The sequence below is a fragment of the Schistocerca cancellata genome, chromosome 8, assembly GCF_023864275.1.
Source record: "Schistocerca cancellata isolate TAMUIC-IGC-003103 chromosome 8, iqSchCanc2.1, whole genome shotgun sequence".
In the NCBI taxonomy this organism is placed as follows: domain Eukaryota; kingdom Metazoa; phylum Arthropoda; class Insecta; order Orthoptera; family Acrididae; genus Schistocerca; species Schistocerca cancellata.
In genome coordinates, this window is record NC_064633.1 from 104,722,180 (window position 1) to 104,745,079 (window position 22,900).

The window sequence follows — 22,900 nt, forward strand, 5'->3', positions numbered from 1 at the left end:
GTGGAAGAAGTATTAGTTTCAAATTCACTGGCCGCCTCGGCCGAGCGGTTCTAGGCGCTTCATGTCCGGAACGGCGCTGCTGCTACGGTCGCAGGTTCGAATCCTGCCACGGGCATGGATGTGTGTGATGTCCTTAGGTTAGTTAGGTTTCTGTAGTTCTAAGTCTAGGGGACAGATGACCTCAGATATTAAGTCCCATAGTGCTTAGAGCCATTTTTTCAAATTCACTGTTAGATTAGATTTACTTTCATTCTAATTGATCCGTAGTGAGGAGGTCCTCCAGGATGTGGAACATGTCAGAAAAACAACAATACATGACAAATATTTACAACTAAAACAAATAAGCTAATGTAGCTTCCACAGGTCCCAAGTGGAATGATCGTCATTTTTTAATGAACACTAAGAGTCATTTTACAAATACTAATGCACTGAATTTAAAATAAAAAAGTTTTTTATTTATTTATAAGGTAATAAATATGTAATACAACTACTGAAATACTTATTTACAATGAACACATTACTGCACTGAAATGGTGCAGAAGTTAGATTATACTTACACACAGTCACACACACACACACAGACACAGACACACAAATTTTCAGTGAACACATTACTGCACTGAGATTATGCAGAAGTTATGTTGTACTTATATACAAATCAGTTGGTTTTACTAAGAAATTCATCAATGGAGTAGAAGGAGTTGGCCACCAATAAATCCTTTAGGCTTCTCTTAAACTGAATTTCATTGGCTGTTAAGCTTTTTATGGCTGCTGGCAAGTTATTGAAAATGTGTGTTCCTGAATAATGCACACCTTTTTGTACAAGACTAAGTGACTTTAAATCCTTGTGAAGATTATTCTTATTTCTAGTATTGATTCCATGAATTGAGCTGTTGGTTTGAAAAAGTGATATATTTTTAATGACAAATTTCATTAAGGAATAAATATATTGGGAAGCTGTAGTTAGTATCCCTAGTTCCCTAAACAGGCTTCTACAGGATGTTCTTGAGTTCACACCACATATAATTCTTACTGCACGTTTTTGTGCCCGGAAAACTTTAGCTTGGCTTGAAGAATTACCCCAAAAAATAATCCCATATGACATTATGGAATGAAAGTAAGCATAGTATGCCAGCTTTTTCATTTTTATATCCCCTATGTCTGACAAAATTCGCATTGCAAACAGAGATTTGTTAAGACGCTTCAGTAGTTCTGTGGTGTGCTCCTCTCAGTTGAATTTATTATCAAGCTGTAATCCCAAGAATTTAACACTGTCGACTTCTTCTATCTTCTTGTCATCGTATGTTAGACATATACTCTTGGGACACCCCTTACAAGTTCTGAACTGCATGTAGTGTGTTTTTTCAAAGTTTAGTGACAAAGAATTGGCTAGGAACCAGTGATTAATGTCCCCAAATATTTTATTGGCTGATCTTTCTAAGACTACACTTGATTTGCTATTTATTGCAAAGTTTGTATCATCGGCAAACAAAACAAACCTGGCATCTGGTAATGTTACTGATGAAAGGTCATTGATATACACAAGGAAAAGTAAGGGCCCCAAAATGGAACCTTGTGGGACCCCACATGTAATTAGTTCCCAGTTGGATGATGCCTGATAGCTTGATACATGTCTCTTTCCTAATAACACCCTTTGTTTCCTGCCAGAGATATAAGATTTGAACCATTTTGCAACATTTCCTGTTACACTATAATATTCTAGTTTACTTAAAAGGATATTGTGATTTACACAGTCAAATGCCTTTGACAGATCACAAAATATACCAGTCACCTGCAATTTTTTGTCTAATGAATTAAGCACATTTTCACTGTAAGTGAAGATAGCCTTCTCAATATCAGAACCTTTTAGAAATCCAAACTGTGACTTTGACAGTATGTTATTTGAGATAAGATGGTTATAAAGACAACTGTACATTACTTTTTCGAAAATTTTTGAGAATGCTGGCAACAGTGAAATTGGATGGAAATTTGATGCTATTTCTTTATCTCCCTTCTTAAACAGTGGCTTAACTTCAGCATATTTCAGCCATTCAGGAAATATTCCACTGATAAACGACTGGTTACACAGATAGCTTAATATGTTACTTAGCTCAGAATCACATTCTTTAATTAACTTGTTGATATTTCATCATACCCACTAGATATTTTTGATTTTAAAGATTTTATGATGGACGTTATTTCTGTTGGGGTAGTGAGGGTCAAATTCATATTATGGAAGTTACTTGAAATGTCTGGTCTAAGGTAACCCATAGCAGCATCTACCGAACCTGACAACCCCATCTTTTCAGTAACAGTTATAAAATGTTTGTTAAAAAGTTCTGCAACACTATACACATCTGTCACCAATGTATCATTTACTCTTAATGCTATTTGTTCCTCTTCATGTCTGGTTCTACCGGTCTCCTCCTTCACTATATCCCATATTGTCTTTATTTTGTTATCTGATATGACTATCTTTTCCTTGTAATATATTTGCTTTGACATCCGTATTACAGTCTTTAATATTTTGCAGTATTTCTTATAATGTGCTATAGCATCAACATTGGAAATGTTTCGGATTGACAGATACAGTTTTCTTTTTGTTTTACAAGATACCCCTATTCCTCGAGTAATCCATGGCTTCTTTGTAGACTTTGCTCTAACCTTGGTAAGTTTTGGGGGAAAGCAGTGTTCAAATAAGGTAAGCACTTTATTAGCAAAAATGTTATATTTTTCATTCATGCCATGAGCACTGTAAACATCAGTCCAGTGAATGTCTCTGAGGAGTGTCCTAAAATAATCAATTTTTGGCTTACTGATTACCCTCTTGAGCTCAGATTTAACAGATTTTATATCCTGTTCAGTATTAACATTTAACAGAAGGAACTGCATGTCATGGTCTGAGACGCCATTGACTATTGGTTTTGTAATATAATTTTGTTCATTGGACTTTTCTATAAAGATATTATCAATGGCTGTTTGTGAGCAAGTGGCTATCCTAGTGGGGAACTTTACTGTGGGAATTAAGTTGAATGATAGTGTTACTAACTCAAATGAGTTCTTATTGGGAGAGCCTTTAAGGAAATCTACATTGAAATCACCAGCAACCACTATTTCTTTGTTTTTGGTTGTTAAATGGGCCAGTACAGCTTCAAAGTGGTTTACAAACAGATTAAAGTTACCTGCAGGTGCTCGATATACACTTAATATTATGAAAGATTTTTTGTGAAAATCTAATTCTGTTGCACATGCTTCCATATGCTGTTCTAGGCAAAATTTATGAATGTCTATGTTCTTAAATTTATGACAGTTCCTGATGAATGTGGCAACTCCTCCTTTCTCCATTTCTGATCTACAAAAGTGAGATGCTAACCTAAACCCTGTAACACTTAAAAGTTCTATATCAGTGGTCACATTATGTTCAGAGAGGCAGATTATGTCAGCTGGGTTTGAAGACTCTAATTCATCTATGCAGATAGTTAATTCATTAATTTTATTTCTCAGTCCTCGAATATTTTGATGCAATAAAAATAGCTGACATTTCACATTGACTGAGTTAAAATTGGGTGGAGTTAAAATATCTGCTGACAGTTGAAAATTCTTAACCAATGGCTGTTTATGTTGATGTAATAAGCTGGAATTATGTTTTTTGATTTCTTTCTCAAACTGAAGGTTTGTCTCAGTTCTAACCTCTCTTAAAATTTGCTTTCTTTCTGTCCTCCCTACCCTAAAAAAGGGTCTTTTCTGAATCCTATAACCACTGGTATTTTACCACTCATGACAGTGCCTCCCCCCTTTAACTTTCCTGCTATTTCCCCAGCCAATTTACCCTTCCCCTTCCTGTTGAGGTGAAGGCCATGCCTAGTATAATCCCACCTACTGATAGAATCAACATGAACCACACCAATGTGTGACCCCGCACCCGACATGAGCAGCCGTTCCAGCTCCAAATTAACTCTCTTGACAGAAGAGTTCAAATGAGGTCGGTCATGGCGCCCAAGAACAGATATAAACTCAACACTGGTATGCTTCGATGCTGATGCAATCTTCGCCAGGTCACACTCTATACTGTACCCAGGATCTCTGTCAATACTGTTACCTGCCCCACCCACTATAACCACGGTGTCTTCACACGAATTCATACGGTTTGTTTTCGGACGAGTCCTGCATCTTGACACTGTTCATTTGAATGTAGTGATTCATTGTCAACTTTTAATTAACTATGCACACGTAAGACACTGCACCGTTTTTCATTGTGGTGTCCATCGTATGCTTTGTTTATCTCCTGCAGTAACCAAACATTTCCGCGAGGCGCTGCGTAGACAGTGTTCCATTATATTGTTGCCGCGCGGCTGGCTGTACAGTCTGTCTCATGACATTTGGCACGCGAAGATGACCTGTAACACCTTTATCTGAGGTCTACAGTTTTACGTCGATTTTAATATTATCAACAGTTTTTCAACGTCCATATCGTCCCTACTAACATTAACACTCTATGAGCGTTCATGTTTTCTATAATCACTGCTCATCACTTAAAAAAAGGAAAGAAAACACAGTTTTTCATGCGTTCACTAGACTTTTATAGTTCTTGTGAGACACGCTTCACTGACCTGATTGCTGCTAGTGTTTCATAAACCACACAACAGACAATCTTCTGTGCAAATTGCCCTTTTACAAAATATTGAATTTTTTATTCATGTGCACATTGTTCCATATTTTAATAACATGATAAGGAAGATCATATACTGTTAAAAAAATATGAGACAAAATGACTGCTAGAATATTCTACATTGTTCTGGCCATAGGATCATCATTGAACTGTGTAGATACCAGTACACTTCCATATTTGATGAGACACATTTTATTTCTGTTCATTTATACTCATTTATTAATATTTTTGTTAGAATTATTACCAGATTATGGGACAAATGCCCATGTTCGTATCACCTAACAAGAGAAAAGCTCATAAGAGCAAACGGCAAATATAACCGCTTAAGGAAAAACGTCCCCAAAACAGTACATAACAGGAAAACGTTCCATGAATAGAGTGAATGCGGATACACACACACAACTCACACACAATTAACATTCATTACGTGTGTGCGTTTACGTAGGGGAGGTTCACTGAAACATTCGTGACTCATTTACCCTCGTACATGAATAAACACAGTATCTATGTATACAATTATATTGAGAATTTCTATAACATACATGGAAAAGATAAAAAAATTATGTTTACTGAGATAGGACTGGCAGTTACTTGTATCGAGTAAATGACCTTTTAAGAATTATTAAATTTCTTATCCTAAAAACATTCTCCCCTTTTGGAATTTATACTCCATGAGTACTATAGTGTAACTACTGGCATGTAACCTTACAGACTAGTACATATAAATTCATGAAATTACTTGTAACAACATTCTCATTATAACTACTATTTACATTTGTGCAATTGTGCATATGCACTGGACATATTATTTCCTATATATAGGCACAAAAAATGGGTTCCTACTGCAAATATTTCTTAATGACTCTGTGACAATACAGTCATTTTAGGTTCCCTGTACTGACATCTTCTATCACATAACATCTGTCATATGGAATTGGGATTATTTTAAATGATTCTTCGTACAATAATTGTCATTTTCTATTCTTCCTTCTGATTAGCGATACCTTGGGATGCGTTCTTAGCAATACCAATTCATGGACACAGTATTGCTGTGTGTTAGTAAGTTTTTTTATCAAATTTGGCCTTGAGGAGTTCTGCTTAACGATTTATATTCTGTAATGCCATATGTAGTTTCTCCTGATGTGTTATTTTTTCTTCTTGAATCTTTGGTGTGGGATTAGCCCATTGACTTACCTCGTTCTTCTGTTCGTTCATGAGTTCACATGATGTAAAACCGGTTGATGTGTGCGGTAAATTATTGTAGGTTTCTATTAAACTATTTAGGTATTCTACCCACTTAGTGCGCTTAATGTGGGTGTAAGTTTGGATGAACTGGTTTGGTTCTCTAAAAGTTCCCTCGACCGGATTACAGCTGGAGAAAACCGTGAAATCAAGATATGTTTAAAGCTATGTTCTTTCGTAAGGTCCTTCCACGTCTCTCCAGTGAAATATGTAGCATTATCAGTTATTATAGTAGATGGGCATCCAACAAACTTGATATAATCATTTGTTAAGCTTTTTCTAATACTGCTGGCAGTTGACATTCGAAGTGGGTACATTTTTATATATTTAGTAAACAAATCATACACTGCTAGGATATACGTATTTCAACCCCCCTCTAGCAGTTGGTAGGGTTCCTGCAATATCGATAGCTGCGATCTGTCGCTGACATCATGCAATAATGGGATATAGTTCAGTGTCGCCGCATACATTGCTCGGTTTCACTTTCTGGAATGTCTTACATGTTCTTATAAGTTCTTGTATTTTCCTTTTGAAATTCGGATAGTAAGAATACTGATTAATCATCATTGTGCATTTGATAATGCCGAAATGCCCCCATGCTCGATATGTTAACCAAATTAGATCTTCAAGCTGGTCTGACAGAATACACACTCGCCAATTACTGTTAGGAGTGTCTGATTTGTAGAACAGAATATCGTTGCTTCGCTGAAAATACTGGTGGAAAGCACTGTCACTTTGCTGACGCAAGATGTCTTTGATGTTCTTCTACATTGGATCATTTTCTTGGCATTGCTTCAGTTTTTTTCCACAACGCTAGATATTTCTTTCTATTAGTTTTGTCTTTTACCAGCAAGATTTTATATTCTGTGGAGTGTTCAACTAAGGTTGCAAACTCTGGTAAACCTTGCGGTAGCCTGGATAATGCGTCGGCAACTACATTATCAGGTCCATCATCATGCCTGATTTCGAAGTCATATTCTTGTAGAGCTAGAGTCCACCGAGCTAAACGTCCACGCAGTAACTTGCAAGTTAGCACAAAACTCATGACCGCACAGGACGTTAACATGCTTCCCACATACATAGCACCTGAATTTTTTAAAAGCAAATACTATATTGAGTGCCTCAAGTTCGGTAACTGTGTAGGAGCGTTCACAATTGGTTAGTATTATACTGGCAAATCCGATCATTTTATCTGTTCAGTTTGAAACAGGCATTCCATAAGTTGAGGCATCTGATGCAATTAAGAAATCCTTTGCCATATCCGGCTGATGGAAAATCGGTGCATTAATGGGTGCCTCCTTGACATTGTCAAAGTCTTCTCTGCACTGCAATGTCCAGCACCATTGTGCATTTTTCTTTAACAGGCTCAGTAATGCTTCGCTGTTAAGTTACTGGGTCGTCAGAAATCTTCGATCAAAGGATGCTAACCCAATGAAACTTTTGAGTTGTTTTTTCGTCCGTGGGTACGGAAAATTCGTAATTGCTTCCATTTTGCTTGGATCTGGCCTTATCCCTTGAGGCGATATTATGCGACCCAAGAATTTTATTTCTCGTTGAATAAACCGGATTTCTTTTTTAATTTACCGCTACCCCTCTTGCTAGAAACTTACCTAGCACATTCTGTATTAATTCAAGATGTTCTTCCCAGGTATCTGTCGCTAGCAAAAGGTCATCCGCCTATGTTGTGACCCGATCTAATAGCTGGGACCCTAGCACGTTATCTAAGGCTGCTATGAACATACCAGAACTAATATTCAAGTCCAGGGAAGAATACAGAATTGGTAGCTTCGGCCTCCAAACAAAAACACTGTATATTGGCTAGATTCCTTAGATAATAGGCTCTGCCAAAATGAAGAACGCAAATCAAGTGAAGTCAGATATTTTTTTTTACCATAGAATTTCTGAATTTGCTCGACGAGGTATTCAGGTCTCGTTCGCATTCGCACAATAATCTTGTTGATGTCTCGTGCATCGGGAACTAAACGTATACTTTTATCTGCCTTGGTTACGGTCAGCAGAGTGCTACTATATGGTGAATTTGATGTTTCAATAATTCCGCAGTCCAGCATTTTTCAGATTTCCTTCATTACTTCATTTTTCTTTGTCGAGGGGACCGAGTATGAAGCTCTACAATAGGTCTTATGGCGATAGACCTTCAAATCATAAACATAATCTTTTATGATACCTGGTCGATCAATAAATACTTCATGGTATCTGGATAACAATTTTATTAATTGTCCAGCCTGTGAAGCGTCAGTGCAAAATGCCTCTTCACCTTCTCCTCTATTGTTGCACCAATGTCACTCACGATATTGGGTGCATCATTGTTTCGGTTAATATGACACTTTTGTGGGTGACATATTCTAACACCAACAATTTTTGTCTGCCGACAGATACATCTAATCCTCTTGTCAGTGGAAGGCTCGCACCGGACTCCCGATTTAGCTTCAACGTTATTGGTCACTGCCGGTACTTAGGTTCTTCCATTAATAGGAACGTGCGCATAACTCTATTATTTCCAAAGGAAACGTCAACCTGTATCTGGTACTTTATAATTTGTGCCTTCTTTCCCAGCGCCCCTATAACTTTGCAATTCGTAACTGGAAGAATCGGAAGTCTTTTTATTTGCATCACCTTCTTAAAAAATAGTGGGTTCATCACCGATACACTCGCACCTGTGTCGAGGAGGATAATGGTTGCTACACCATTGACGGTTCCATTGACACTTGTTGAATATTTTCTTTTTCTTCCCTATCAGCGACGGCAGATTATTGATAGAGTTGATCTTCGATTTTCTTACCGTCCTGATAGTGAATCATATTAACGTTCTCTTGCAGAAACCTACTGCCTTCATTCTTAGTCTCAGTCTCCAGGTGAAGGCCTACAGGAACCGAGATTAGTTTGTTGACTTTGGTATATTTTGTTTCGGGTCAGAGGATATCTCCACTATTATGTGATTCTACAGTCGGAGGTGGTCTACTCGGGTCCCACCATTGTGGATACTGGTTATTCGACATAGGTATAGCCTGTACGTAATTTACTGGCTGACCCGGATTCATACAATTTTGTTGCGGCTACCAATGACTTGGCCCTGGTTGTCGTCAATATGCATTGTCACCTCCATGTTTTTTGGTTTATTTTTGTACGGACTGTCCGATTTATTTTCATTTCATCTTTTACGATTAGAATTATTATTAATATTATTGTTGGCATTTTCATTACTATATTGCCTTTGATTACCATTCGGATACTGGTAGTCATTGGTTTTCTGGTAATTATTATTATTAGAGAAGTAATCATGTTTTTGGTTGTAATGATTTTTAGCATTACTATACTTTCCATTGCCATGGGTTTTGGTTTTGTTTTTCTTGTAACTGCCTTCGCCCCTATTTCCATTACACCAACTTCAGGAAAATTTGCCGTTAGGACAGTTCACACCATTTGTTGAGTTAGAACTCTTTCAGGCGTCTTCTTGGACTAAGTCTAACTAATCTAACACAAAAATTCCATAAGATCAGCATCTGTGACGTTAAACAGTTTCTCCTTAATATATATTGGCAATCTAGCCTTCAATACTCGTAACGAGTCCCGTGTGGTTACTGGTTCATCCCAGTACCGTGTCATATTAATGTATTTTTCAAAGTATATTCTGAAAGAGCCTGTCTTCGGGTTATACAGGGTGGTCCATTGATTGTGACCGGGCCAAACATCTCACGAAATAAGCGTCAAACAAAAAATCTACAAAGAACGAAACTCGTCTAGCTTGATGGGGGAAACCAGATACCGCTATGGTTGGCCCGCTAGATGGCGCTGCCATAGGTCAAACGGATATCAACTGCGTTTTTTTAAACAGGAACCCCCATTTTTTATTACATATTCGTGTAGTACGTAAAGAAATATGAATGTTTTAGTTGGGCCTAGCGCTCGTCCATCTCCGCACTACGAGATGGCGCTGTCTTAGAGACGGACCAAGTTCTGCTTCCACCAATCCGCGTATTAATATGTAACGCAGCCAATGAGATTGCTGCTAACGTAGAACCTTTTCTCCTCACGGATCACACTCGCGCAGTGATACCTGAATGCTTGAGGTATTATAACGAGTGTACAGACCTCCGATTAGTCAGTCTGCATTAGTCTGTAGTCAAGTTTCAGTCTGCGCCTAATAAGATTATCATATTCCTGTACATAGCCATTAAGAGAAATGTATAGACACTTTGTCAAGTATCAGAGATATGTGAGAATAAGATTAACATACCAAGACCAAAGGAACTTCAGATTGTCAATTGTAAATAGCATCCAGAACCAAGTTAACTAATTTTTATGCTTGTTATTATTTTAATAAATGTGTGTGAAAATTAATCAAGTTCTGTTTAAAGTTAGTCACCGTCAATCTGCTACTCTAAGCGTGCAAGTGGCATTTCTATCGTCTGACCTAATGGCAGAAGATAAACACGCCACGATAAGTCCACGAGACATATTGCTGACACTCGCCTACTTCGTTAGAGCGACAAGTCAAATAATCTGATGGTGTGTGTACCGAAGGTGTTCAGTACACACACCACATGACACCGAGCGAGGTGGTGCAGTGGTTAGCACACTGGACTCGCACTCGGGAGGACGACGGTTCAATCCCGTCTCCAGCCATCCTGATTTAGGTTTTCCGTGATTTCCCTAAATCGTTTCAGGCAAATGCCGGGATGGTTCCTTTGAAAGGGCACGGCCGATCTCCTTCCCAATCCTTCCCTAACCCGAGCTTGCGCTCCGTCTCTAATGACCTCGTTGTCGACGGGACGTTAAACACTAACCACCACCCCCACCACACGACGTAAGTTCCAGAATGTTCATTGCTGCTCTAGATACAGTTCTGGGGCGTGACCTGCTGCATAAGGTAACGCTGTATGTAGACAACATTTTAATTGTTACTGCTACGTGGGAGGAACATCTTGATTTACTTGATAGAACATTATCAGGGTTGCCACAAGTTTCCCCAAGTGAAATTCCTTGCTATTTCTCTGATTTTCAGACACGTTTTAACATTTTTTTCCCGGACATATTCCGAGACTGATTGATTGAGAGGGTTTATGGGGCCAAACGGTGACATCATCAGGCTTGTGATTCCAAAGTTACTCACAGAAGAAAGAGGGTCAGCTAAAAGTGGATGGATCCAGTCAGGTGAGTCAAACTGTAAAACAAGGAAGTTAAGGCATAAAATGTTAGACCAAATCTGAAAACAGATCTTTCCATGGGGGAGTTATCATAGAGTCACAGACTGAGAAAACGTGAAGGGAGGCCCAAACCACCACCACACTGTCTCTGCTCCAGGAGTAAAGCAAACCCCTGTATCTGGAAATAACCACTTTCACAGAGGAAACTGAGGACCAGTTCAACCATCCGTGAATTGTCTGCTAACATTAAAATTAAGGAAGACTGTACTTATCACGAAGGGAACATTCTACTAATATGTGAGATGTCGTCAGTCTGGCTCCATAACTATATTGTGGTGATGGTTCGTTATACAGGAGGACATAATGGATGAGCCTGGTATGACCAAAGCATAGGCGGCATTAAGCAGTGGATTCCTTCTGAGAGGAGTGGAAGGAAGAGAAACAAAGCGCAGCAGTGGACACCTTCCGAGAGGAGCAGCAGGCAGAGCACGAAAGCGTAGTAGTCTCCTTGATTGTGTGGAGTTTATTAATGAGAGCAGTAGCACACCAGATGTCTTACCACTATCGGGCAAAATGAGATTTGACGTAGATCTGTATATCTGCAGCTGGAGTCACGAAAGGGAATGGAGTGTATCACCTTATCTAGCCAAACAGTCAGTTCATCCATTGCCTGGGATACTCACATGACTTGGGACTCAGAGAAAGACAGATGACTTGGGACTCAGAGAAAGACAGCTGAACAGGTGGCATGGCCAAGGAAGGAGAGAGGGTCATTGACAGCACAGACCAAAGGATGACGGGAGTAGCAGGCTGCTCAGTGAGTCTGTACATATTAAAAGACTGTGGAGGGAGGCATGAGTAACAAAATGGAGGGTTCTGGTAATGGCTAGCAGCTCTGCTATGAACATGCTACACGATTCCGACAATAAATGGTGTTCTAAACCAGCAGGAGACGTGAAAGCGTATTCCACTTTATCTATTATCTTAGAACTAGTAGAAGATGGTAACTCACTCGAACTCTGTAAGGATGGAATGTACAAGACGCCAGAAGACCACAGGGGCGACAGAGACCTTAGTACTCTGGAATAGGTCGGTCCTAATCTATGGTCTAGGCACCATCCAAGGGGACATGTGAGAGGAAATACATGGTGCGCATTTCAGTGTCAGGTGCTGACAGAGGGAAGTGAAACACATTCCAACCAGCAATCCCACACATGGGCAGTGATCAGAAGGGAGACATCCCTCACTTGCAAAGAGGACAGGTTACACGGGATGGTCAGGGAATCTGTGAATGGCGATTGCATAAGAAACAGAGTTGGCTGCATCGTATTTGTAGAGGGGGAATCTCCGCTTCTGTGAAGAGACTGTTAATGGGACTAGTGCGAAAGGCACCAATAACCAGAAGCACGCCACAATAGTGAACAGGATCAAGTATTTTCAGAGCAGAAGGAGCTGCTGAGCCATAAACCTGACTTCCATAATCTAGTCTGGACAAGACCAGAGTACTGTAAAGATGGAGAAGAGTAGCATGGTCTGCACCCGAAGATGTATGGGCCCAGAGGCAGAGAGTATTAAGCTTCCGCACGCATGTAGTCTTCAGGCGGCAAATATGGGGCAGGTAGACAGCCACGTCAGCTTATCATTAAAAAAAAAAAGGCCCAAGGAACAGGACTGTGCTGTAACATCTAGGAGCTGGTCACCTAAATAAAGTTCTGGATCAGGGTGTACTATGAATTGACAACAAAAATGCATAACCCCGCCCATCGGATGGCCCCTTGGAGCCGGCACTCAGCAGATACTATCGAGTGGGAGCTGCACCAGATGCAAAAATCGTCAACATACAACGCTGGGGTAACTTGAGGGCCAACAGAGGTTACAAGCCCATTGATGGCTATGACGAATAGTGTGACGAAACTCTGTGGGATACCATTCTCTTGAAATCGAAGGGTGCTGAGTGAAGTGGCAACTGGAATCCAGAGGAGCCACCCCATGGTCATTAAAATGTGATGGCACCAAGCTATGTCGTATGCTTTATGTAGGTCAAAGAAGACTGCGACAGGGTACCAACAGTTACTAAAAGCCGGTCGAATTGCAGTTTCGAATCTGAGTAAATGGTCAGCTGGAGATCGTCCTTTCCAGAAGCCGTCCTGATAAGGGGACAAAAGGCCCTGAGATTCGAGAACCCAGCATAATTGAAAGCTAATCATCCTCTCAAGCAGTTTAAAAAGTACGTTTGTCAGGCTAATTGAGCAGTAGCTGTCAAGAGACGTTGGGTTCTTCCCAGGCGTAAGGACTTACTTACTTACTCACTTACTTACTCACTGGTCATACCGGACCAGCAATGTATTTTCGCCATCTGTCCCTGTCTTGGGCTATTTCCTTCCATTCACCTTCAATACCTAGGCCCCTCGAATCAGCCTTCACATTTTCCTCCCATCTACACCTCGGTCTCCCCACAGGACGTTTTCCTTCTACGTGCCCTACCAGTACTCTGCACGCTGCCCTGCCTTCATCCATTCGAGCTACGTGACCCGCCCATCGCAGACTACGTGATTTAATAATACTGATTATGTTAGAGCTTGAATAGAGTTCGTGAACCTCTTGGTTATGCAGTTTTCGCCACTCTCCACTAATGTCATCCCTTTTTGCTCTGAAAATTTTCCTCAAAATTTTGTTTTCAAATACTCGAAACGGCTTTTCATTTTGCACAGTGAGAGACCAAGTCTCACACCCATACAGCATAACTGGTAGAATAATAGTTTTGTATATTCTAATCTTTAAATTCCTAGACAATATCCGTGATGAAAGTAATCTATTCAGTGAGAAGTACCACGCATTTCCCGCCCGTAATCTCTTTTTCATTTCGGATTCAATCTCATTTCTCGAAGTGATGTCCACGCCTAGATACTTAAATGTGTTCACTTTTTCAAACTGCATGTCTCCAACTCTTAATATTTCCTGATCTACTGCTGTTGGCATTTAGTAGTAATCAGATATTTACTTTTGTCTTCACTTATCCTTAGACCTACATCTCCGTTAGCCTTGATTAACGCATTCGCATTTGCTGTTACAGATTCTTTCCTACCGCTAATGATCATCTGCATACCCTAATATCTTAATATTTCCATTTAACTCCAAATCCTCTGAATTATCTGCTGCCATTCGTACAATATATTCAAGGACTATGTTATAAAGTAGCAGAGACAGGGCATCTCCCTCCTTAAGTCCGTTCTTTATTACAAATTCTTCTGACTCCAATTCCCCACGTATACTCTACCTTTTGTGTTTTTCAAACTCGCTTCTATAAGTCTAACATACTTCTTTGGTATTCCAAGTCCCAAAAGAATTCTGTACAATTTTGACTGCAATACTGAATCATATGCTTTTGTAAAATCTATGAAAATATTATGAACTGGTTTATTGTATTCCCATTTATTTTCCAAAATTTGATGCAGGGTGAATATTTGGTCTGGTAATCCCCCACAATTTCATTGCATATGGTGTAAGCCTGCTTAGCCGAATATTCGAGAAAATTTTGGAACACACTGGTAATAGCGATATCCCTCTATAAGTACTACAATCCATTTTGTCACCTTTCTTAAAAATTGGGATCAGAATCGACTCCTGCCACTCTTCAGGTATCATCTTTGAGTTCCATACTTTAGTTATCACTTTGTGAACTACTTCCACCAATTTCTGTCCCCCATTTTCAACTAATTCTGCAGTTATGCAATCTGATCCTGGTGCTTTATGATTTTTCAATTTGTTGATTGCATCTCTTACTTCCTTTAACGTTGGCTCAGGTATCTGGGTTTCTGTTGTATGTATTTCGTACGCCTGCTCATTTCCTGCTTCCTGGTGTACATTTAATAGATGCTCAAAATACGCACTCCATTTACTTAATATAGCACTGGGGTCTGTTAGTATTCCCCCAGCATCCCCTCGAAGTGCATTTGTCCTAGCCTTGTAGCCCTTCCTATACCCATTTATGTCTAGGTAAAGTTCCCTAATGTTTTTTGTTTTACTGTTTGTTTCCATTTTTGTAATTTGATTGTTCAAATATTCTTTGCCCATAGCCTACGACCAACTTCCCTTTGCAAGTTCAAGAACTCCTCTCGTTTTCTGTCTCCCATCCTATCCCAATCTAATCGCGCTTTTCTCCTTTCCTCTACCAATTTCTTGCATTCCTCATCAAACAACGGTTTCCTCCTGTTCTTCTTAATTGTACCTATTGTGACCTTCGCTGCCTCTTTGATATTATTCCTCACAGTGATCCACTGTTTATTTACATCCTCGTCTTGATCTTCGTGTATCCTGAGAGCATCAACCCTATTTGAAACTTCTATCATGTACCTTCTTCTAAAGTTTTCATCATTTAGCTTGTCAGTGTCGAACCTAACAAGTTCTGCATTGTGACACCTTGATGTTGCTGTAGATAGCCGTTGGTGAACTTCGGCAATTATAAGAAAATGATCAGAATTGCAGTCTGCTCCCCTGAAAGTCCTAACATTTTCTATACTAGTGTGCCATCTCCGATCTACAAGAACATGATCAATTTGGTTTCGGGTGTGTCCATCTGGAGAGACCCAAACTGCTTTATGAATGTCCTTCCTTTTGAAATATGTGCTCTCAACAATCTTTTGAAACGCCTTCCGGAGTGGCCGAACGGTTCTAGGCGCTACAGTCTGGAACCGCGCGACCGCTACGGTCGCAGGTTCGAATTCTGCCTCGGGCATGGATGTGTGTGATGTCCTTAGGTTAGTTAGGTTTAAGTAGTTCTAAGTGCTAGGGGACTGATGACCTCAGAAGTTAAGTCCCGTCGTACTCAGAGCCATTTGAACCATTTTTAAATCTTTTTAAACAGCAAAATTAACCACCCTTGTGCCATTATCATTCGAAATGTTATGCAAACTTTATTTCCCAATTGTAGGCCGGAATGCTTCCTCCTTCCCTATCTTCGCATTAAAATCACCTATGATTAATTTTGTATCATACGAGAACTCATCCCACAGTTGATCTAGTTCTTCGTAAAAGCCATCTTTAACAACCTCTTCAGTGCCTTCAGTTGGTGCTTGTACATTAATTACTACTAGTCTATTCCACCTGCTGGACAACACTATAACTAATAGTTATAGTATAGCTTAAGGACAGGGACAATTATACTTTCTCACCACTGTGATGAGAAGGCACCCATGAGCCAAATGTGGTTGAAGACCCTGAATAGATATTGCTCTGTGTAATGTCCAAGTGTTGGATCATCTCGTTGCGGATGCAATCTGGGCTAGGGGCATATCATGTGAAAAGGTAAGAGCCTGCAAGAATTCCCATTCAGTGAAGCGTTCATATAGGATTCAGCTTGGTGAAGGTTGAAACAGAAGGGGAGTCTGTTCAACTCTGTGTTTCTGTTCGAGAAAGGTAGCAGGATAGGAAGAGAACGCTAATGCTGTCACAAAGTATGTCACGAGGTGTTCTGCAAGGACCAATGGATCAGTAGACCGAGCACCTTGGAGGGTAAGCTCCTGGACAGTTGACTGTCACTGGTGGTCGAGAAGGCTACAGAGCTTGGACTAAACCTGCGATGAAGAGACATACATCGCCAGGGAGGAAAAATGGCGCTCCCAGCATAACCCTAATGTCAGCGTCAGAGAAGTTGCTGCTGTACAAGGTAACGTTGACCACGTCACTGTATGGAGAGTGCTACGGGAGAACCAGTTGTTTCCGTACCATGTACAGCGTGTGCAGGCACTATCAGCAGCTGATTGGCCTCCACGGGTACACTTCTGCGAATGGTTCATCCAACAATGTGTCAATCCTCATTTCAGTGTAAATGTTCTCTTTACGGATGAGGCTTCATTCCAACGTGATCGAATTGTAAATTTTCACAATCAACATGTGTGGGCTGACGAGAATCCGCACGAAATAGTGCAATCACGTCATTAACACAGATTTTCTGTGAACGTTTGGGCAGGCATTGTTAGTGATGTCTTGATTGGGCCCCATGTTCTTCCACCTACGCTCAGTTGAGCATGTTATCATGATTTCATACGGGATACTCTACCTGTGCTGCTAGAACATGTGCCTTTACAAGTACGACACAACATGTGGTTCATGCACGATGGAGCTCCTGCACATTTCAGTCGAAGTGTTCGTACAGTTCTCAACAACAGATTCGGTGACCGATGGATTGATAGAGGCGGACCAATTCCATGGCCTCCACACTCTCCTGACCTCAACCCTCTTGACTTTCGTGAGCATGAAAATGTGAAAGAAAACCTTTTTCTACCACTTTACTTGTTTTCGTTCAAAAGGACAGTACGCCATTAGCTGGTCGCTATGATCCACACCAGCTTTTTTACTATTGTAGTCCAAAACACAGCCTGGCTTCATTTTTTTTCCACCATTCCAAATTTAGTTTTTACATTGACATTTGTTGCCGTCATTTTATGCTTTGTTGTGAAAAGAAAAACGTCTCTGTTGTCCTTCCATTTTACAAACACTAAGTGATCTCGTCTGCGAAACGAAAGTTCATTTTTTTCTTCAATTTCTCGCCAACAAGATCCCTTGCTAGTCCTTTTCTATTTTTCTGTACAGTACCAAATGCCTTAGTTCTTTTCCCCCACAAATAATTCAGTAAATCAGGGCTGGTGTAAAATCGGACCACGTATAATGTGTGACCTTTATTATGAAACGGATGACACAATCTGTCTATAATGTGTAAAATGCTGTTATCGGCATTAGACTGTTACCCAGAATAAATTTCACAGTTCAGGACGTACCCACTTTCACTTAACATAAAAAATTTTACCCATATTTATTAGGCTTATTTTTCATATACACTCTAGAACTCACTCTACCACGAAAAGGGCAAATCTATAGTAATATTTTCGCCTGGCTTGTAAGCCTTTCCACTTTGGGTCACGCATCTGTCGAATATAGGTGTTACCTTATGAATAGGATCGTGTCCTACCTGGTTTTTAGGAATATATGTTGCGTTGTCTACGAGATGTAAAATTCGTAGAATTGACAAAAATCTATCTCTTGGCAGGCACTTTGTCGCAAATGAAGACTGCAACACGGGATTTGTTGACCAGTAGTCAGACAGTTTTGGTTACTTGACTAGGCACATATGCAAAATAATACCAAAAAATTTATACAGTTCACTGAGTTTCACTGTTGTCCACTGACGTCACAGTGACTGAGGCTTCAGTTTTCCTGCAGCACTTAGTGTCTCTATTGTCATTGTAGCGTAGCTGTTTGTCTCTCGTTTGATCAGTCTCGCCAGTTCTTCATCGAAAAAGTACGTGAAACAATCAAACACTGAAGAATGTTGGTTAATCCCATCTTGAATTCCACAGGATTCAGAAAAAACAGGAAGCTGGGGAGTGATTGTATCGTCATCTGTCCAGTGGCCAGAACAATAAGGCGAATTGCAATGACCAGTTGTGTTTGTTGTGACAACGATGTCAACAGCCTCATCTTCAGGTCTACCTGACGGTTCACCGTCCGAGGGATCGTTTTCATCTATAACAAAATTCGTAAAAATTATCTTTTTTTCTGACCAGGAATCAAACCACAGAATTACGGAAAATTCGGACAAAAAATAGCTTACCATTACTAATGTCAAAATCTGCAATTTCTTCATCTAATTCTGAACAACTACTGTTCAATAAAAACTCTATTTCTTTATCTCGCAAGGCCATGATGAAAATAAAGCGCAAAGCTATCAGCCGACAACAATCTAAAGTTTCGAACTGCCGCGCGCCTGTTGTAAGTCGAGCGTGAGCGCAGCAAAGCAAATGACTGAAAATATACTCCTGTACCACCTCTAACAGTGCCATATTCTGCCATCTATAATTGTTTCTTGGTACCAGGATACCCAGAGAGTACTTTTAAACCTACACTTGCGTCTACTTGACACGTGCGTCTCGCGGGCCCCGAGGAATCGCTTCATGACAACTTCAGAAAGGCTGAAAGCGTGACAGCGCTGCCTGGTGACTAGACCTGTAAACAACTCTGTTGACTCAAGTGACGTCACACGTTGGCTACAGTGTTTAAGGGAGTGTCTCCCGACTACCTCCATGCTCCCGACAGTACGCACTTGGCTGTTTTGACGTTTAATGACCGGAAGTTGGTTTCACGTGACGAGGCATCCTGTTCGAAGACGCCATTCATGTTGATGTTTGCCTTGTGCTCCATTTAACTGCTTTCGTTGTTTGTTGCTGCTTCTTGTTATTTCGTTGCTGCTGTTCCGTTTTGTTATTGTTTCTTGTTATTGTTTAGTTTGTTTTAGTAAACATGAGTGATTCCCAAGAAACGCTCTTTAAGTGTGAGGAATGCAGTTCAGAGTTTAAAATGCGAAATAACCTCTACGCCCATATGAGGAAAGTTCATGAACTTGATATCCATATGTCTAAAAAAGGAAAAGGCAGTGAATTGTGTCCCCAGTGCGGAATTGCATTTATGAGATGCAGTTCATTAAAACGTCATCTAATAACTGTGCATGGCATGAAGTCGGAGGAAAACAGTCGCAAATGCCGCATTATTTGCCCACAGTGCTCTCTCTCGTTTCTCACCTATGACACACTGAGAACACATATTCAAGAGAACCATGACGTTAGTTTTGAGTGCCAGGAGATAGAATTTGGTTGTCTTGCAGGTTTGTTTTTTATATTTATTGTGTTAGTCACGTTTTAGTAAATTTTGTTGATCCCAAGTACATAACTAAAAAATACTGCCTTAACATTGTTTTCAGACTTTGAAGAGTGGAAAATTTCTTACGAAAAAGTAAACCATGTTCGTTATGTAATGAATTGTTCGGAGCAGGAGCGACTAGAAAAACGTGTTCGATATTACCACTGCCATCGTTCTTTCAATTTCAATTCTAAAGGAACAGGTGCCAGGTGTGTCAAAAGTATGGGCACGAATAAAATAGGCAGTACTTGTCCATCCAACATGCAAGTGACAATAACAGAGGACAAATGCTGCTTAAAATTTTTTACAAAACATATGGGACACACCCAAGATGTTGGAAGAACATTTCTGCATAGGAACGAGAGGGCAGAATTGGCAGGTAAAATGGATTATGTTACACTTATGTACATGAAATTATCAAATTTATTTGTGTGAACAGACGTAGGGTCTATCAATGTGCTTCATTTTTATTTCCTTTTTTTTTCTTTTTTCAGGACGGCTGTCACAGGGTGTTCCTGTTGGACGAGTTTTACAAGATGTCCGAAGTGCACCAATCGCTGCAAGTGTGGAGAGAATCCATCTCCTTGAGAAAAAAGATTTGCATAATATAAAAAGGGATTTTGATATTGGTTATGCAACGAAGAAGCATGAAAGTGATGCAGTGAGTGTGAAATTGTGGGTTGAAGAAATGAAGAAACAAAGTGACAACCCAGTACTGTATTTCAAGCAGCAAAAACAAGTGGATCCCAATTTTCAAGACGAAGACTTCATTCTTATTATAATGACAGACTTTCAGGCCGAACAACTTCTAAAGTATGGAGAAGATAAAATATGTGTGGATGGCACTCGTGGCATGACTGCATACGATTTTCAACTTTTTACTATTGTTGTTGTTGATAGATATGGTGCTGGAATGCCAGTTGCATTTTGTTTTTCAAATAGGGGGGACATGTGCTTACTGTCTTTTTATTTCAAATGTGTGAGAGAAAGGGTGGGAACTGTAAAGACCAATGTGTTTATGTCTGACGATGCACCAGCATTTTATAATGCATGGTCAGCAGTAATGGGACCTGTGCCAAACCAGTTGCTGTGTTCTTGGCATATACAACGGAACTGGTCTCAGAATTTAAGGAGAATTTCTGGGGGTAGTGAGAAAAAATCAGCAGTGTTTAGTTCACTAAAGCGACTTCAGACGGAACTGGATATAGATGTTTTTAGTTGTAGTCTGGAGAAAGTGGTGGAAGACTTATTGAATGATCCGGATACTGCAGAATTTGGCAGGTACTTTCTTAAGATGTACTGTCAGCGAGTGGAAAAGTGGGCGTATTGTTTTAGGCACCGATTGGGCATTAATACAAACAATTACTTGGAGTCCCTACATAAAGTTATTAAATACAGTTATCTAGAAGGGAAAAGTGCAGAAGGCTGGATAAGTCATTAAATGCTTTGTTATGTTTAGTGAGAGACAAAGTATATGAGGGCTTAGTGAAGCTCTCAAAACGTAAACAGTGCTCTAGGGCGTCAAGAGTGAAAGCAAGCCACAACGATAGCTCAGCTATAACAAATGGGATGATTTTATGCAGGGGTGAAGGGTTGTGGGAAGTGCTTTCTTCCACTGGTTGTGAAGTGTATGTTGTTGTAAAAAATTCAGAACTGATATGCGAAAGAAAATGTTCACTTAAGTGTAACACCTGCAACATATGTGTGCATTCGTATAAATGCAGCTGTTTAGACAACATTTTAAATTTTAACATATGTAAGCATATACATGCATGTGCCAAATCATTGTCTGGTGCTGTCCAGGAGAGTGAACAGTGTTCCTTGCCCTCTAGTGCAGACAATGAATGTGTGTCAGCATTGCTTTCTGGCAATTCAGAAAAATCTGCTGACACATTTGAACAGGTTGTGATGTCTCACTGTGAAACTATAGTTGCACTCAGCAAAGGAACACAGTGTGGACAGGAGACTAAGGCCAAAGTATTGAAGGATCTGAAGAAGATCATTGGCAATCTTAATAAAGATTTTTCTTTCTCACAAGAAAACACAGTAAATGTGAATGCCAAGATTGAATCTCAGGCTAGATTTTTTTCCACAAAGCAGAGAAGGATTTTGTGAGGGGTGATTAAGTGTTAAAAAAAAAAAAAAAAAAAAAAAAAGTAAACTCCAGGTTGGAATATCAACAATATTAGGAAAAAAATAGTTGGCCACTCACTGTAAAGGTGACATGTTGAGTTGCAGACAGGCACAATGTAAAGAATGTTACACATTTAGTTTTTGGCCAAAGCCTTCTCCAGAAAACAAAACACAAACAGATTAACACTAGCAAGCACACATGGCCAATATCTCCCACTGCAGATAGTGGAGATGTGTGCAGGGAGTGTGCTTGCATGTGTAAATCTTTTTGTGTTTTCTTTTCTGAAGAAGTCTTTGGCTAAAAGCTAAATGTGTAACAGTCTTTACATTGTGCCTGTTTGCAACTCAACATGTCGCCTTTACAGTGAATAGCAAACTATCCTTTTTGTGTGTGTGTGTGTGTGTGTGTGTGTGTGTGTGTGTGTGAGAGAGAGAGAGAGAGAGAGAGAGAGAGATTCCATGTAGTTGAAGGTGAATAAAAATTTAAATTTACTTGTGCATTTTTTGAGTTTTGTTAATCATGGTATACTAAAATAATGCTGTCCCACCATCTTGGCTCATTCAAACTGTATTCTATAATTAAGTGATATCTAATTGTGTAAATAAAACTGAATTGCACAATGAAACATTATAATTGGTCTGTATCAGTGTTTGGTAAAGGATTTGAGTTAACAAAGAAAGTAATTGAATTTGTCATGATTTTACTACTGTGTTTGAGCACAAAAATCAAGGATTTAGTGTCACACTACAGCAAGTCTTAGTTTCTATGTAAAAGAAAACTGGCTGAAATTCTCAAAAGTGCTTAAATGTCATGTCTGTTATGACAAAATACTTTACCACACACAGAGTTTGCCTGTGTTGCGACATTTTTTGGTCTTCTGTGGATAGCTATAATCAAATTTGGTTTTGATGGTCTGAAATAACACTCTAAATGCATTAATCACAGACATTTCTTGTAATCCCACCTGTGAGTCTACAGCAGATTGCACTGTTTGAGAAG

General features: G+C 39.7%; 1 protein-coding gene and 1 non-coding gene across 2 annotated transcripts; both read left to right on the top strand.

The window, feature by feature from the left end:
- The first annotated feature begins 10,482 nt into the window (after positions 1-10,482).
- Trnaa-cgc (transfer RNA alanine (anticodon CGC)) lies at positions 10,483-10,555 on the top strand. The gene has a single exon. It is a non-coding gene; the product is annotated as a tRNA-Ala (tRNA).
- Positions 10,556-19,167: 8,612 nt separating this feature from the next.
- LOC126094799 (uncharacterized) lies at positions 19,168-21,910 on the top strand. Its single transcript, XM_049909365.1, has 3 exons — positions 19,168-19,732; positions 19,829-20,146; positions 20,262-21,910. The coding sequence occupies exons 1-3, from the start codon at positions 19,372-19,374 to the stop codon at positions 21,206-21,208; spliced, it is 1,626 nt and encodes a 541-aa protein (XP_049765322.1). The 5' UTR covers positions 19,168-19,371; the 3' UTR covers positions 21,209-21,910.
- Positions 21,911-22,900: the final 990 nt, after the last annotated feature.

What these genes read in the sequence shown, in the direction of transcription:
- LOC126094799 (XM_049909365.1), top strand. Translation starts at nt 19,372, where the DNA reads ATGAGTGATTCCCAAGAAACGCTCTTTAAGTGTGAGGAATGCAGTTCA. An exon ending in AGAATTTGGTTGTCTTGCAG is followed by an intron (nt 19,733 to 19,828) that starts GTTTGTTTTTTA and finishes CATTGTTTTCAG; the next exon opens with ACTTTGAAGAGTGGAAAATT. An exon ending in CGAGAGGGCAGAATTGGCAG is followed by an intron (nt 20,147 to 20,261) that starts GTAAAATGGATT and finishes TTCTTTTTTCAG; the next exon opens with GACGGCTGTCACAGGGTGTT.